The sequence below is a fragment of the Cyphomyrmex costatus genome, unplaced genomic scaffold, assembly GCF_001594065.2.
Source record: "Cyphomyrmex costatus isolate MS0001 unplaced genomic scaffold, Ccosl1.0 scaffold498, whole genome shotgun sequence".
Lineage (NCBI taxonomy): Eukaryota > Metazoa > Arthropoda > Insecta > Hymenoptera > Formicidae > Cyphomyrmex > Cyphomyrmex costatus.
In genome coordinates this window covers 97,129-111,882 of record NW_017279252.1, presented here as the reverse complement: position 1 = coordinate 111,882, position 14,754 = coordinate 97,129, and the positions used below count along the sequence as shown (strand labels likewise).

At 36.9% G+C, this 14,754-nt stretch overlaps 1 protein-coding gene across 1 annotated transcript in view; it reads left to right on the top strand.

Moving 5' to 3' along the window:
• Window positions 1-14,754, top strand: part of LOC108778220 (uncharacterized) — a 39,844-nt gene that overhangs the window by 21,202 nt on the left and 3,888 nt on the right. The window contains exons 5-7 of the mRNA XM_018545339.1: window positions 1,377-1,510; window positions 9,008-9,120; window positions 9,353-9,426. Coding sequence (XP_018400841.1) covers window positions 1,377-1,510; window positions 9,008-9,120; window positions 9,353-9,426 — 321 coding nt within the window. The remainder of the gene's footprint in view (window positions 1-1,376; window positions 1,511-9,007; window positions 9,121-9,352; window positions 9,427-14,754) is intronic.

The window sequence follows — 14,754 nt, the reverse complement described above, 5'->3', positions numbered from 1 at the left end:
ATAAAAATTATCCGGTCATCTTAGATTAACCCACAATGAAGTCGATTTAATTATAATGAAGGAAACGACCATGGAAATCAAGTTTTAATATAGCCAAGAAATTTCATACTATTCCTTTTATATATTATACATACATATACACACATATACTATATATATGTATATGTATGTATATAATAATATCGAAAATATATCACTTTTAAAGATTTGATATTAAATTTAATATGCATTTTATTACTAAAAATGACTAATGTCATCATCACGAGCATAATCAATACATATCTATTTATGGAGATAAAACTTATTTAAATAACACTCATTTAGTCCGAAAAGGAAGATCCATTTTTAATGGAAAATTCTTAATTTAGAGAGAAATTTTACAGAAATTATCTCAACAATGTTATAGAAATTTTGTTATTTTACATATTTTTCGCATATAATTTAGTAAAAAGGATTAAATTCGAAAATACGATCCCGCGCATCAAAATCTTTTTAATTCTAAATTTGTTACTAAAAACGTGTAGGCACGTAAAAGTCATAAAATTATTGTAATTTAAAAAAGCAAAGTTAAAAATTAAAATCAAGCATTAATATTAATTTGTAAATAACAAGAAGCATCTATTTTCTATTCAGAGACGAATACTTAGTGTCTGGCAAAAAATATACGCATCAAACAAACGCGCGTTCGGCCGTCGTCGTAAATTTCGCGAGTGTTTCCCAAGCAAGCGCACCTAATCCCCGATGTATTCTTATGAAGCTCACTTTCCCGGCTTCGACTATTAATCGTGTCTACGCGACGGCGTATTGTACGGCCGCTTCATTATGAAGAACATTAACGCGAGCGGCACGTATACGCCAAAATTTAAAATGCACGAGATCTAAAGCTCGGTTAATAAACGCGTTTAGTGGCAGTAAAACTTCTTGCTAATGGCGCACCCGACTTTATATGCCTTACCATGCAAAGTTCCCAAAGAGAGAAGCTGTTTTTTATGCCACCAAAACAATGTGGGATTTAGTATTAGACGTCCCGGGCGAATAAGGCCGAGATAAGCGTCCGCATTCTGAGAATTGTCTCTTCGTGCCTTTTCTCTCTTTCTCTCTCCAGAAGTTTAAGAAGGTAATTTCCTGAATAGTATTCGTAAATTTTATTTCCACGGGGATTATTTTATGCATGTTCAACTAAGAAACTTGCATATTTCTTTTTTATATATTGTATTATATTTACAACAATATTATACAATATGTACTTCTTTTCTGTCGTCTTAGAAATGAAACAGTAGCTTTAAGTCGAGCTAAAATGGACGACGTCATATGTTGTACAATTAACACACACGTACCGCGTGTACATCTAACAATTTTCTCAAATTGTTTCGCAGCACTACCTCAAGAAAGGCCAACGATAACCGGAGAGGAAAAGGTGTACGCCAGCGGAGACGTGCTCGCGCTGAATTGCACCAGCGGCAAGTCCCATCCTGCCGCAAAACTCAGATGGTTCGTTAATGGCCAGCAGGTGAGCGCAATAGTTTTTCAACGTTTGTATTCCTCGCAGCATCGGGGAAAATGTTGCACAAGATAGAAATGTCGTCTGCGCATTGAACCTTCAATCGTTTTAGTCAAAGATAATGTAGATAAACAAACTATAGAGCTCCAACGGCAAGAAGAAAATAAAACGGTCGATGTTATATTATTATTTTCGATGTGATATCTTTGTTCGAATGGGAGCGTTTACAGCGTGTACCTGCTGTCACACGGATGACCAAGCTTGCACAAAATCTATAGGACATGTATGTATAACGTTGAAGCTTGAAATAGCACGTGGATAACACTGGCGGGCAGAAGCGGTCACGCGTTGGATCGGTACTGGTGAGAGAGGATGGAAAGTGTGTGGGTGGATGTGTGTGTGTGTGTGTGTGTGTGTGTGTGTGTGTGTGTGTGTGTGAAAGAGAGAGAGAGAGCGAATGGCAAGCTGGTTTTACAGTAAGCCGACTCAGAGTTCGACCGTCGCCGTCGCGACGACGTGGCTCGATTTCATCGCGTAAGCAACGGCGACGCTTGATGAGCCAAAGCTCCAATTAACGACCGCGGTGAAACGGATCCTTCGTGCAGCTGTACCATCACTGTGCGCCGATATTCCAGTACTTGGAAGCCTTGTAATGCGCGATCAGTGATGCGCCGTGGTTTTGCCCATCCGTATTATTCTCCTGCCTATTAGTTTGAAACTCCCCGTTTGTAGCCCCCGTGGAGATGGATTGCGAAAATCAGACAAAAGGAGGGTCAAAAGCGCACATCCAGAAAGAGACGAACCGAGAAAAAAGCCATGGCTCCTCTAATTAATCCGCGACGCGCAATAGAGAAGGGTCAATTTGCGTTCACGATGGAGAAAGCTATCGAGAGAATGAAGGGTTTGCGCGAGTCTCGACTTCATTATTATCTCCCCTTACCGCACGATGATTTAAAATAAATCCGGAAATGGATTTTATTCTTGTCCCAGTCGTTCGTTTCACTAGCGTTTTTAAATCTAACACTTGCTTGCCGCACGTCGGTGTCTGTTTTTCACGCAGCAAGAACGGACACGCTATAAATCGACGTAAAGATGCGCGCGCGCGCGTGTGTGTGAGAGAAAGAAAGAAATAATGAGGGAGAGAGAAAGTTCTATTCGGCGGGCGGGATTCTTATTTCTCTCGTTTTACGTTATTATTACAAAGTTTCCTTTCTCTCGCCACGTCACGAATAATTCAATCCTTCTATCGCTCGAGGCCGCCGGAGCTTCTATCGCATGCATATTGATGTATCGTTATCGGCGTTGCCGGGTGAAGAAAACCCGGACGTACTTCTTGGCTCTAAGCGAGAATAGGGAAGAAGTTCGATAAAATCATTGAAGATAAATGGCGAGAATACCTTCGGTTTTTTCTTATCGTACAATACATCGTGTATAATTATTTTTGTTTATTAAATGAGAATAATTAGACGTACTGGAAATATAATATCTAGAAATAATATGAGGATAAGTTAAGCTAAAAGACAAGACAGACAGTATTTTTATAGCCCAACGGCAAAAATAATGTAAACTGTGGATTATTATTTTGTATAGGTATGTTTAACATATTTTTTAATAACTATATATTTTTTACAAACCTTTAAATACTATTTGCAATTCTATCGCAAACCCGCAAAAAAGCATTATGTTAATTAAAACTTTTACTTTTTAGAAATGTCCTAATAAACTATTTAACGTACTTATTCCACTTAATATTTGTCTGGATTTTACTTAATTTTTTCAAAAATTTGATTAAATCAATATCCATAATACATTCTCAAATATTAAATTGGAAGACAATCTTCTCTACATCTTAGATGTAATCGTTTACATAAAAAAAATTAGATGACTATTCCCGAGTTAATCTTATTTTAAATGGAAGGATTGTCACAATTATAATTTGCCTATAGTGTGAAAAAAATGCTGACAGTTTTTGCCATTTGTATTGTTAGATTAACTTAAGTATACAATGATGCAAGTGTCGTTATGACTGACAATGAGTGTTTCTCCCACGAGGATTGTAACCCTGCCGAAAACATTACGATGTCTTGAAATTATTCAATTTGCGAAACTTGAAACGGGCCGTCTTTTTCACCGTTTACACAAGAGATTACCTGTCGACCGCGATGAGCACGAGTGGAACCATGCGAGAAAATGTCAATAAACGACGCTCTTACGTCGAGAATAGGCAAATCACGTCACGTAAAGTGCAAGTGCTTTCCGACGAAGCTTTAAAGACCCCGAAGATTACGCCAATATAACGAGCGACGCTCCTTTAGAGCCTCGCAGTGAATCGCATGCGGCGGCGCTGAAACTTTCTTCCTTATCTTTCGGACTCCGGTCTTCCTTTTCCGCGGGAAACAGACCTCTCGCTTATGCTCCCTGCCCCCTTTCGAACCGTTTTCCTTTCGAGAAAACTTTGCAACGCTCCCAACGACGTCCATTAGAAGTTGCGCGAGTTTAGTATAGCACTTAACAAGTAATATTGTTTCGGAAATGTTCGTGTCGCGAGACTCGAAAAACCTGTTAACGCGAGTCAAGTAATCTCACGAAAGGAAAAAGTTCGATCACTCGCCAACTTGAGGAATATGTCGTGGATGAGCAGCGTGATAGGAGAATCGTATTGTCGTCACAAAGTGATGATAAAGGCAGTTATAAAGAATAAACAGTTGGTTTTTAGGATATTTCTTTCTTGAGTTTTCTTTAACCTACAGGTTCTTTTATCTCGTTTTTACGTTTACGATCGTGAATAAAATTTTGTATTTAATTTCTACTATTTAGCACTTTGTATATTATTATTTTTAATGATTCAAATTCTACATTTTGTTACCGATATTTATATTTAATAATACAAATTTATATTTAACAATACGATTTATAGTTTAAATAAAAAGTTTCTTAGTTTATCTTAATTATTATTTAAAGACGCGTACATTTTTTATTGAAATAAGTTTTGATTCACGTTAAATCGTCGCCAAATGGTTTGTATTGCATTCAAATACAATATAAAAAAATCCATAATTTTTTCATTTCGTTAAAAAATATTATACATCCTGGTTATTCGGTTCTTATTTCAAGAGAATTATTTATTTCGAAAATTTTTATAATGTATATAGAAATAGTTTCATCAAATAAACATTATACAGTTGTTTCGTTAAAAATTTAAAAAGCAAAAACTTTTTATAACCGCAAATATTCTAACTAAATTTTTTCTATTGTCTTAGTCGCGCATAAGAAGATAAGGTCATTCCGGATTATGACTCGGGAAAAAGCGAGACCAGCTGCGTTCCAAAACCCTACTTTCGTGATAATCACGCGCTTTTTAACCCTTTATCATCATGTAAGAGCGGCGAAAATGGCAGCATTCCTCGAGAGTCGTCGGCCAAATGAGTATTTTTATGAATTATGTTACCATAAAAGGAAGTGTCCTATGTTGTAGACTTGCAATGCCGCCGGCAAAACTTGGCCATAACGAATATTATGTCGTAGTAGTGGTTTGTGTCTGCAAGGAACAGCAACAGATCGAGAGTAATTCCGCTGGTCCTAATGAATTTTTTCTGACCCAGCCATTACTAGTCAATGCGTAAAACGAAAAATCGACTTTTTGTGTTTGTTTGCTTGGTCTAAGTCCAGTTCAAAAATATATACACACACGTTTGTTAAAAAAAAAAACTATCATATTAAAGCTATCACGTTACAATCGAAGATCATGACTTCTATTATGATCGGAGAACTCTGTTGCGCGACAGGTTTCGATAAGGAAGGTAACAAGAAACTCTTAGAGTAGGTCTTGTTACCATATTGGAACTTGTTACTATTTCAATGGAGAACAAGTGCAAAAGAAAGAGGCAAAACTGTAAGGTAGGAATCGTTGTGGTTATATTGTTATGTATATGTAAGTACATCGTAAGAAGATCGTAAAAAGAAATTGGAAACGCGGCAGCGATTGAAGCGAATACAATCTACAGAATTAAAATCCAAATAGCTGAAAAATAATTCAATCATCTGAATTTTATTTCCTTATTATCCTGCTTTTGTCTTTTACCGAGCGCGCGCCGAGACGAATTGCCGGACGACAACTGTTCAAAGATAGCGCGTAAGTACGCCGTAGATATGCCAAGGAGACGACGGAATTGCACCGTATTTCTACACAAAGTAGAATATATGTAGCCGTATGTATAGTGTGTAGTTGCGTCAGGATAGAACGCGTCTCGCTACAAAGGGACGTATGCATCCGACAACGAAACCCAGGTGGAAGGCACTGCAGAATTCATAAAACGATAGGGAAAACGCAAAGCGTTAGAATTTATCGATAATATGCCGATATACGACCGCTGAAATATTTCGACGTGTACTCATAGTGTTACCCGCTAGATCTTCGTTGTTCTTGAGATGCCGACGTACATCTTTTGTACATCATCAGCATTCCTCCCCCAAGAGACGCTTATCCATCCTGAGGGAGGGAGGGAGGGAGGGAGGGAAGAAGAGAGGAGGACAGCGCGACTGTCCTCGGCACATTTAAACGACGTCGAAACACCAGCTCGTCGTTTTAGCCCCATTTGCGTAGCCGTGTCACAGCAGTCTCGCGATTTCGTTAATTACGAAATTCTGCGCTTCAAATGAGCGTCGTGTCGTACCGAAACTTTCGACGAAGTTCCGTCCGTCAACTTTCGCACGTTCCGCGTCGCTGCTCGTCTTGTTTAACACGCACAAGCGCGTCCCACACCAAAGTTTTTCGTTTTCGTAAAGAAAATATTCAAAAACTGTAAAACGTCTACATGAAAAGGACAGTTTTACTGAAATACACATCTAAAAATTAGCTAAATACAGGTCTGAAAATTTGTTGGATCATCAAAACAATTATGTAGGTCGTTATCCAAATCGGTTGCTAAAATATCAAAACTTGCAGCATGCTTGAGATTTCAATGCAATTATTTTGATAGTTGAACAAAATTATTGTCAGATCTGCAGTATCCAGTGAAATTTTTAGATATTCTTCAGCAAAGTATACTTTTCATGTACAGTTTGGCGAACGCGAAACATGTATGTATGTGTGTAGATGGAGTGTGCAGGTGTGAGTACACAAAGGTGGTTTATTAATAGAAGGCAGTGGGGTCGAGTCTCGACTTTGGAAGATAAACGGAAAAACACATAGAATACTGTTATATGCGTGTAGTAAAATTGGAAGAACGAAAGAGTTGGATGGAGAAAAGGCGGCACGGAATAAGCGAGCAGAATTGTGTCGCTGTCGCGGCAAAAAAATGGAAATTCCAGTCACATAAAATACGACATACGGGTATAAAGAACTTGGAGGACTTGAATTACAAAGCTAGATCCGGCTGTGTTGCATGAAGTCGGAACATGGATATAGCGAATCTGACAAACGCATCTGAAAGGACCAATGGAAGGTATCATTGATACATTTCAACGCGCGCTTTTTTTTTTTATCTAATAAAAGTACATAGTAAAAAAATATCTGCATTAATTTCGATTTTTCATTCTATGTACTGTGGCATTAATAATATATAGGATGCTCTCATAATGAATTTGTACTGCAATTTCGCCATTCGAGATACACTCGCAATCGTAATCACAAATGCAGCATTTTATCTGTTTATTTATTTAGTCACAAATTGAATTGAACGATTCCAATCTTGCGAGAGACAATGCTGAAAGTATGGAATAACAATAGCTTTTTTCCCTATAACGTAACATATTTCTCTATAACATATTTTTACTGATCCCACTTTCAACATTTATTCTCCTACAAAGTCTAGCAACAGTTTCTCGGTCATCCTATATTTTACGTCCATTAAAAATTGTGCTTTTTCGCAACGAATGTTTGTTATAACGTTTAATGCGTCTCATATATAATAATAAGAACTTTATTCAGGATACCGACATTGTTTGCCAGCACGCCTGTTTACATTTAATTCCATTTCGACACGATACTCTGTAATCATGCTCGCGATAATCTCGAAGCTACCCACGCCGATATTAACTTCGTCTCTAAACGATATTTGCTCGTTTTATCGCGTTGCACGCGATGCGCGTGGTGTGCATCTAGTAGAATCGGCGCAATCACGTCGGCATTACGCGGCTGCATTATCGTCGTCCTGCGGCGTCACATTTACGCTCCTCGTTTCCTCCTCAATGCGTTTGCGTTCTTTGAGGCGATACAACAATGTACACCGGACGCATATTGCATGCCGCTCCAACGTCTCTTGCTCCCAAGCATCGCGACAGAGTCTGGCTTACGATTTATTAGATGTATAATTACCAGGCACGTATATATCCCCTATGTTCTGAATTTATGTCGTCCTTAAGGATCAGTTCCAACGAGAACTACGCTTAATTAACACATAGGTCGTTTAGATATTGAAATACATAAATTTTAAAGGAATATTTAATTGGCTACTTTTACCAAATTTTTCTACACAAAAAATCTTTATATTTACATTAAATTTTTTCATTTTGTACTGTTACTTCTTGAATTCTTTATGATTGATGATACTTGAGTAGGGTAATTCTGTGATATAATATTTTGAAGAAAAATTATAAATAACCACTATGTATAAATAAGGTAATTTTTATAAAGATGAGTATCACTTAGATTTTATCATATATAAATTAATAATTATAATTTCACTTGACTTCTACATTTTAATTTGGTATAATATCTAGGCTTTTTCGAGAAGCGCGTACTTTTAGCGTTTTTAAATTTTTTTTTTAATAAGTTTGTAGTATTACTTTTTGTACAATAATTACAAATGTGAGAGACTGAAAATAAGTAAAAAAAAATAAAATAGTCAAAAAGAGCCTACGTGGTTGATACGCAATATATTTAGTAGTAAAAGATATTTATTAGTAAGATATTACATATGCAAACCACAATTATACAATACATGCAAAAATGCAAACGTTTCGATCATAAGTTTTAGTTCTCTTTACTATACAAAGAAAAACGCAAAGAAATCCTAATCAAAAACGATAATTGCAAACGTTGGTATAATTTAAAATATTCGTGATTGAACGTAAATTAAATTAATCGGTCGCTGATGAAGTAGATTGATCCATACATACAAATTATAGTCGCTGAAGTAAGACATTATACATATTAATTAAATCAAAATTATAATGAGCTTTTCGGCGTTTTTATATTTTTTATTTTCTCAACAATTCGTCAATTATATTAAATTATGATAATTTCTCAGATAGAGTTAATAGGTACGAGGTTAGCATTAATCTAGATTGACACAAATGACTCTAAGAAACAACAAAGGTTTATTTATAGCAAGGTAGTTGCTCGTTTATTCTTATTTCCAGCTCGTAATAGCAATTCATCGACGGAATTTCGCGACAAGCGACATTTTTCCTCGATGCTGCAAACGAAAAGTTATATATATTCAATACGACACGATTCGTTCACCACGACAAGGAATGTTGCGCAACGAACGATGGTTTTTCCAGGTGAAGCCTGATTCGGAATTGGTGTTCGAGCAGCACGGACTATACTTGACGATATCGAGTCTACTGCTCGAGCTGGAGCCGGGTCATCTCGCCAGCGACAAGATAAACGTCAGGTAATTTCGGTGTTTACAACGTACCGTATATTTCCGTCGTTCGACAGAGCCGTTGCCTATGGCACCTCGGCGCATACTCCTCATAAATATACATCGCGAGCTCGCTCGCGAATAGGATAGTTCGTTTTACGGCTTAAGCGAGTTTTGCGCGATAGAACACGATAATTTATCCTTCCGTCTGATCGGCCACCAACGATCCGACTTCGAAGAATGATCGAATATCTTGTTGCAGGTGCGAGGCGACGGTGCGAACGACCCACGAAGTCCACGATCCGTTTGTCGATATTCGCGACACCGAGGTCTTTGGTAAGCCCACGTGACACAATACGATCGATATAGAATCGGCGAATAAGTCGCGATCGAAACTCGAGATCACGTGGACGAAATAATGACATCGTTATTATAGGTGCTCGAGCCTGAATCTGATTATTTCAATCAATCTTCAGTTAAACAGATTAAACGCGCGAACGAAAAGAAAGATTTGAAATTAGCGTTTGATTAATGAATAATTTTCCCTCTTGTTAAACTCATTTTAGATGATACAATACGAAATAATATCAGAAATAGAATCGTATGTGTATTATAATTTGATATACCATAAACATATGATAATGCATAAACGTAATAAACACTTACAGAATCAAAATTATATCTACAAACAAAGTTAACGTTGGTGTTTAAATTTTCTGTTTTATGTTTACATATATACTATTTTACTAAACGTAAAGTGTATGCGACATACATGTAGTAAACTGACAAATTTAATAATCATAATTCAAAAATTTTAATTACATATATAATTTAATCAGCTATGTCTGAGAATAAATTATATGCTTGCAATATGAGAACAAAATTATTTACATTTACAGTATATCTTTATCAAATTACTGTATACAAATGCATATGATTAAATAATAAAACCATCAGAAAATGCGAACATACGAAAAAGAGAAAAGTGAGAAAACTAGTACGAATAAAATTTAATATTCGTTTGTATAACGTAATAATATATTATATGCATGATATATCATACATGTTCTCTCTTACAACTCTCTTACAATTTAAATACACTTGGCACGAAATGTGTTAAATGTTATGATTTTGAATTCCTAATTTGAATAATGTAATATTCTACACGAAAAAATTTTGTTAAAGTGTTTAAAAGTTCGGCTAAAGTTTTATTTTAGCAAAATCGTTCTTTTTTAAAGTTTTTAATTTGTGATATATAATATTGAAGATTATTTTAATTAGTCGAGACGAAGTTTTATTCATAATTTAAATACAATATTTCAAGATATAAGAGGTAATTATATATAAAGAATACGTAAATTACATATAAAGAATGTATATAATTTATTCTTTACATATAATTACTTTACATCTTGAAATATTGTATTTAAATTATGAATAAAACTCAGTCTCGACTAATTAAAATAATCTTCAATAATTATATATCACAAATAAAAACGTTGAAAAAGAACGGTTTTGCTAAAATAAAATTTTAGCCGAACTTTTAAACACTTCAGCAAAATTCTTTCGCGTAGAATATCACATCGTTCAAATTAGAAATTCGTAATTATAATATTTAACACATTTCGTGCCAAGTGCAGTAACGGAGGTAGGTAAATGAAGTTATATTCTGGTGAAGGGTGTTTGTGCTTGCAACAACTTCGGTTATCGATATACCGTACATTTCTTTCGAGGTTACCACTCGAGGAAATGTACACCCTTTATTATTTCCTGGCATGCGAAATTAGCATGGGACCCGCGTTACAGCAGGGCCCAACTAATCGACCGACTCGGTTCCCGCGGGGAGTAAGGGTGTTGCGGAGAAATTAAGACAATAATTTACAACCGTTACCACCTGCCCTCGCAACACGCTCTCACCCAGCTACACCTGCAGTTACTTTATCCTTTCTCCTTTGCCATACCCCACCGGATTCGCTCGCGACCGTGCATTCATTATCGTCTAATTTCTACTTAAATTAGTTTTGACCACTTTTCACTTTCCTCTCTCCTTGTTTATCTTAATTCTTTTATCTTTCATATCCAGGGTAGAAACAATCGATAGGCATATTATACCTATGTTTGTAATACGGGCAAAATTACAGTGGTGCGAAAGCATCTCGTTTCCCTGGCATAGAGTGTCGCCGATGGGGAAAATCGTATGAACGAACCAGGGATGAAAAGGGTGAGGGAGAATATGTGATTCATCAGATCGTACACAGTGGTGTGTCTGTATGCATTCCTGTTCCCGACCAACAACGCTCCCGGCAACGCTCGGAGCAACGGCGATTAAATATTTATCAACTAATCCCTCGCGTCACGCAATTCGAGTTACGATAAGAAATTCACGATTTGCGCGCGGCGTTACAGCGCGCAAATACGCGCGCACACGCTCGCGGACACTGGACGTATGCCGATATACATATATCACGAGAGTTTTACCGCAATAGTATTTTTCGGCTCGCCCGATGGACCATAAATCGACTTTTCGCGAGAGCACTCGTTTACACGCGACGCGGCGGCAATATTTCGTGGCGATGTAAGCAGACTATTTTTCGTGGGAACGCGCAGACACTCGCAGTTGACTAGTCGTTGAAATCGCAACATCCGAGAGAGAGAGAGAGAGAGAGAAATACGTGCACGCGGATCACTCTAGCCTGCAGCGCCGTGCTCTCGATTCGGGTCAATTTTAACCAGAATGAGCCGCCGCGCCACAACCGATCAGCCAGCGATTCACACTGTTTCGAACGCATATCTCTCTTTTATTAGGGCCACAAAGGTAATCAACGATTTACCACATTTGTATACGATTGTATTTGCCGCTCGAAAAATACGTCAAAAAATATACCAACAGTGAAACACCTGCCGCGGAATATATTTTTTGTTTCGTAATTTAAAGGGTGTTGTTACGTGTCGCGCTCTCAATTTTTGTAAATTATGGCCGCTGGAATATCGGCGTTAAGATATCGGAAATGGTTATAGATGACGCAAATTGAGAACAGAGTATTGTTTTAAAGAGTAATCGATAATTTATCGCATCGCGATGCAATTGACCAGCGATAAAGAAGATAGTACATTGAAAAGTACATTTCTTTCAATAAAGAAACAGAAATAGTACACATGAGTCACATAAAGTTATTTCGCGTGTATTACACGGGAAAACCCATTTCGCTGAAGTATCTTAAAAGTTCGCTAGATACAGATGTGAAAATAACTTTGTTCAGCTACCAAAATGTCATGTATAGCGTTAAATATTAAAGGATTAAATTAATTTCTTAAATTAAATTTTGTCACTCTTTTAACTTGCAAGTGTGTAAAAGTGTATAATTACAAAATATATGTGATTAGAAAAACCATTTAATCAATCTATTTCTGTGATTAAATCGCTCAGTTTCAATGAAGCAGGGTTCATATTAATTTATATGTACTTAGTAAATAATAAATTACATTTGAATTAAACTTATGTGATACATTTCTTGAATAAATTGTTTAACTCCATTGTTTTAGTGAAATGAACAATACATTGAGTAAAAGTAGTGGTGATATGAATAGAAATGATTAAAAATTAAATCACATTGGATATAATTTGACATTTTAAATTAAAAAGTATATAAAAGCTCAAACGTAACGTGCAAATCTCGAATCAATTTTAACAATCAGCTTGAGCGTCCTATATAATTATTTTGATAGTCCAATAAAGTTATTTTCAGGTCTGTTTTTAACTAAATTTATAGATACTTTAACAGAACCGTTCTTTTCATGTGCGCCAGAGTGATAAAATCTCTTCCAACAATACGAGCAGTAATTGCATTCCGATAAGAAAGTAAACGTTTTCGATTCAACGACGAGATTTTTGAGAATGCATCGCGAGGCCGTGACGACCGTAACGACTCATGCATTACGAATGCGCAATGAGAATGATCAAATGTGCGTTAGCTGCATGCCGTCGCGTCACGCCGCGCAATACAAATCCCGCGGGCGGGCGGAAGGAATTACAATGCATATAATACGCGGCATTTGACTAGCTCCGCGTATAACTACGCTATTGTAAATCGACAAACATTTCGGCGCATACAAACGCGGCTTAGTCATCGGGATATTTTGCCGTTGTGCCGCGCGGTGGCAATGCGTCTGGAAATATTCGAGTCATAAGTCGTGCCAATTCCCACATTGTTATTTAACGCGAGACACGTTCCGCGCAAAATTTCTATGGAAATGATATAACTTTGATCTGTTTAATTTTATAAAATTACAAGATCAATGTATGAGTACTCTCTAAAGGTGAATCAGCAGTGTATTATCACTGGCTTCGGTGCTACACTTGTAACTATAATATTAGCGAATATTTACTGTTTTTTTCAGTCATAATACACTCATTTATTTTAAGAAATTATGATTCATAACCTCTAAAAGTGAATCAGTACATTATTACTGAAAAAAACAGTAAATATTCACTAATGACTACATCGGTTATAAGTGTAGCGCTGAAGTCAATGATAATACACTGATTCACTTTTAGAGGGTAAGTTTTCGCGAACTTGAAGAAAATGAAAATATTTCTTCTTCTAATCCACATGTGAATTGTATCATGTATTTACTTACATAAATAATAGCGATCGATGATAATCTTTATAACATTGTTGTTATAATCATATTTATTATTTACCGCAAACATTACCGAGAATACCCATTAACGAAACATGAAGAGGAGATGCGTGCTTTTATCGCTAGATAACCCAAAGGTACTCGGCCTAATTGCATAAGTGGGCCTCCGAATATCGATCGGGCGAGCCGAGCGTTGCACGACACGGGGTAAAAGGGTAAAAGAAATAAACGAAGGAGCAACGCGAGGAAGAATCTTCCACGCGAGAGTAAGAGGGAAAGAGGATGAGAGAGAGAGAGAGAGTGCCGATCGACGGAGTCAGGTTGAACAACGCAAGGTAGGAAGGAGAGGACAAGTAAAAAGAGGCAAGGCAAACCGGAAAAGACGTCGAACGACTCGAAGAAATTGCTCTTAACGATCTTCGATTTTCTCGTTAGACGGAATCGTTCTTGGAAGCGCTCTACGCGACGGCCAGCGTCGCTACGCCTCCTGCATTTACCGCCGAGCTGGCTACCTATAGCTCCAACCTCCGCCAACTATCAGTTTTCTTTCTATCAGCGACCACCTTTCGTCTCTTCGTGTCACTCCTCCTACCTCGTCCTCATCCCCTTCTTCGCGCAACCTCTCAAATTATCCTTCCGCACCCCCTTTCCTTATTACTCCTTTAACCCAGTCACGGCTTAACTCGGTCACGACGTCGTCGATCCTATACCAAAAGGCATTCCGTTCGGCCGGCTTTAATCCATTTTAATCGGACGGGATGAGTTAATTTTAAAATGTCCTAGTGTAATTTTACTCCTGCATATTTTGTTATGTAATTATATACATATTTGTACTCTGTCGAGTAAAATTAAACCACGAACATTTATTATGCGCAAAACCCATATATCTGTCGTTACTAATTTACGATAAAACGAATGGATAAACTGTCACGAAATGTAATTTATCTAAAAAAGTTAAAACATTTTGTTTTAACATACAAATATTTAAACAATTTTTATATATACTTATATATATATATATAT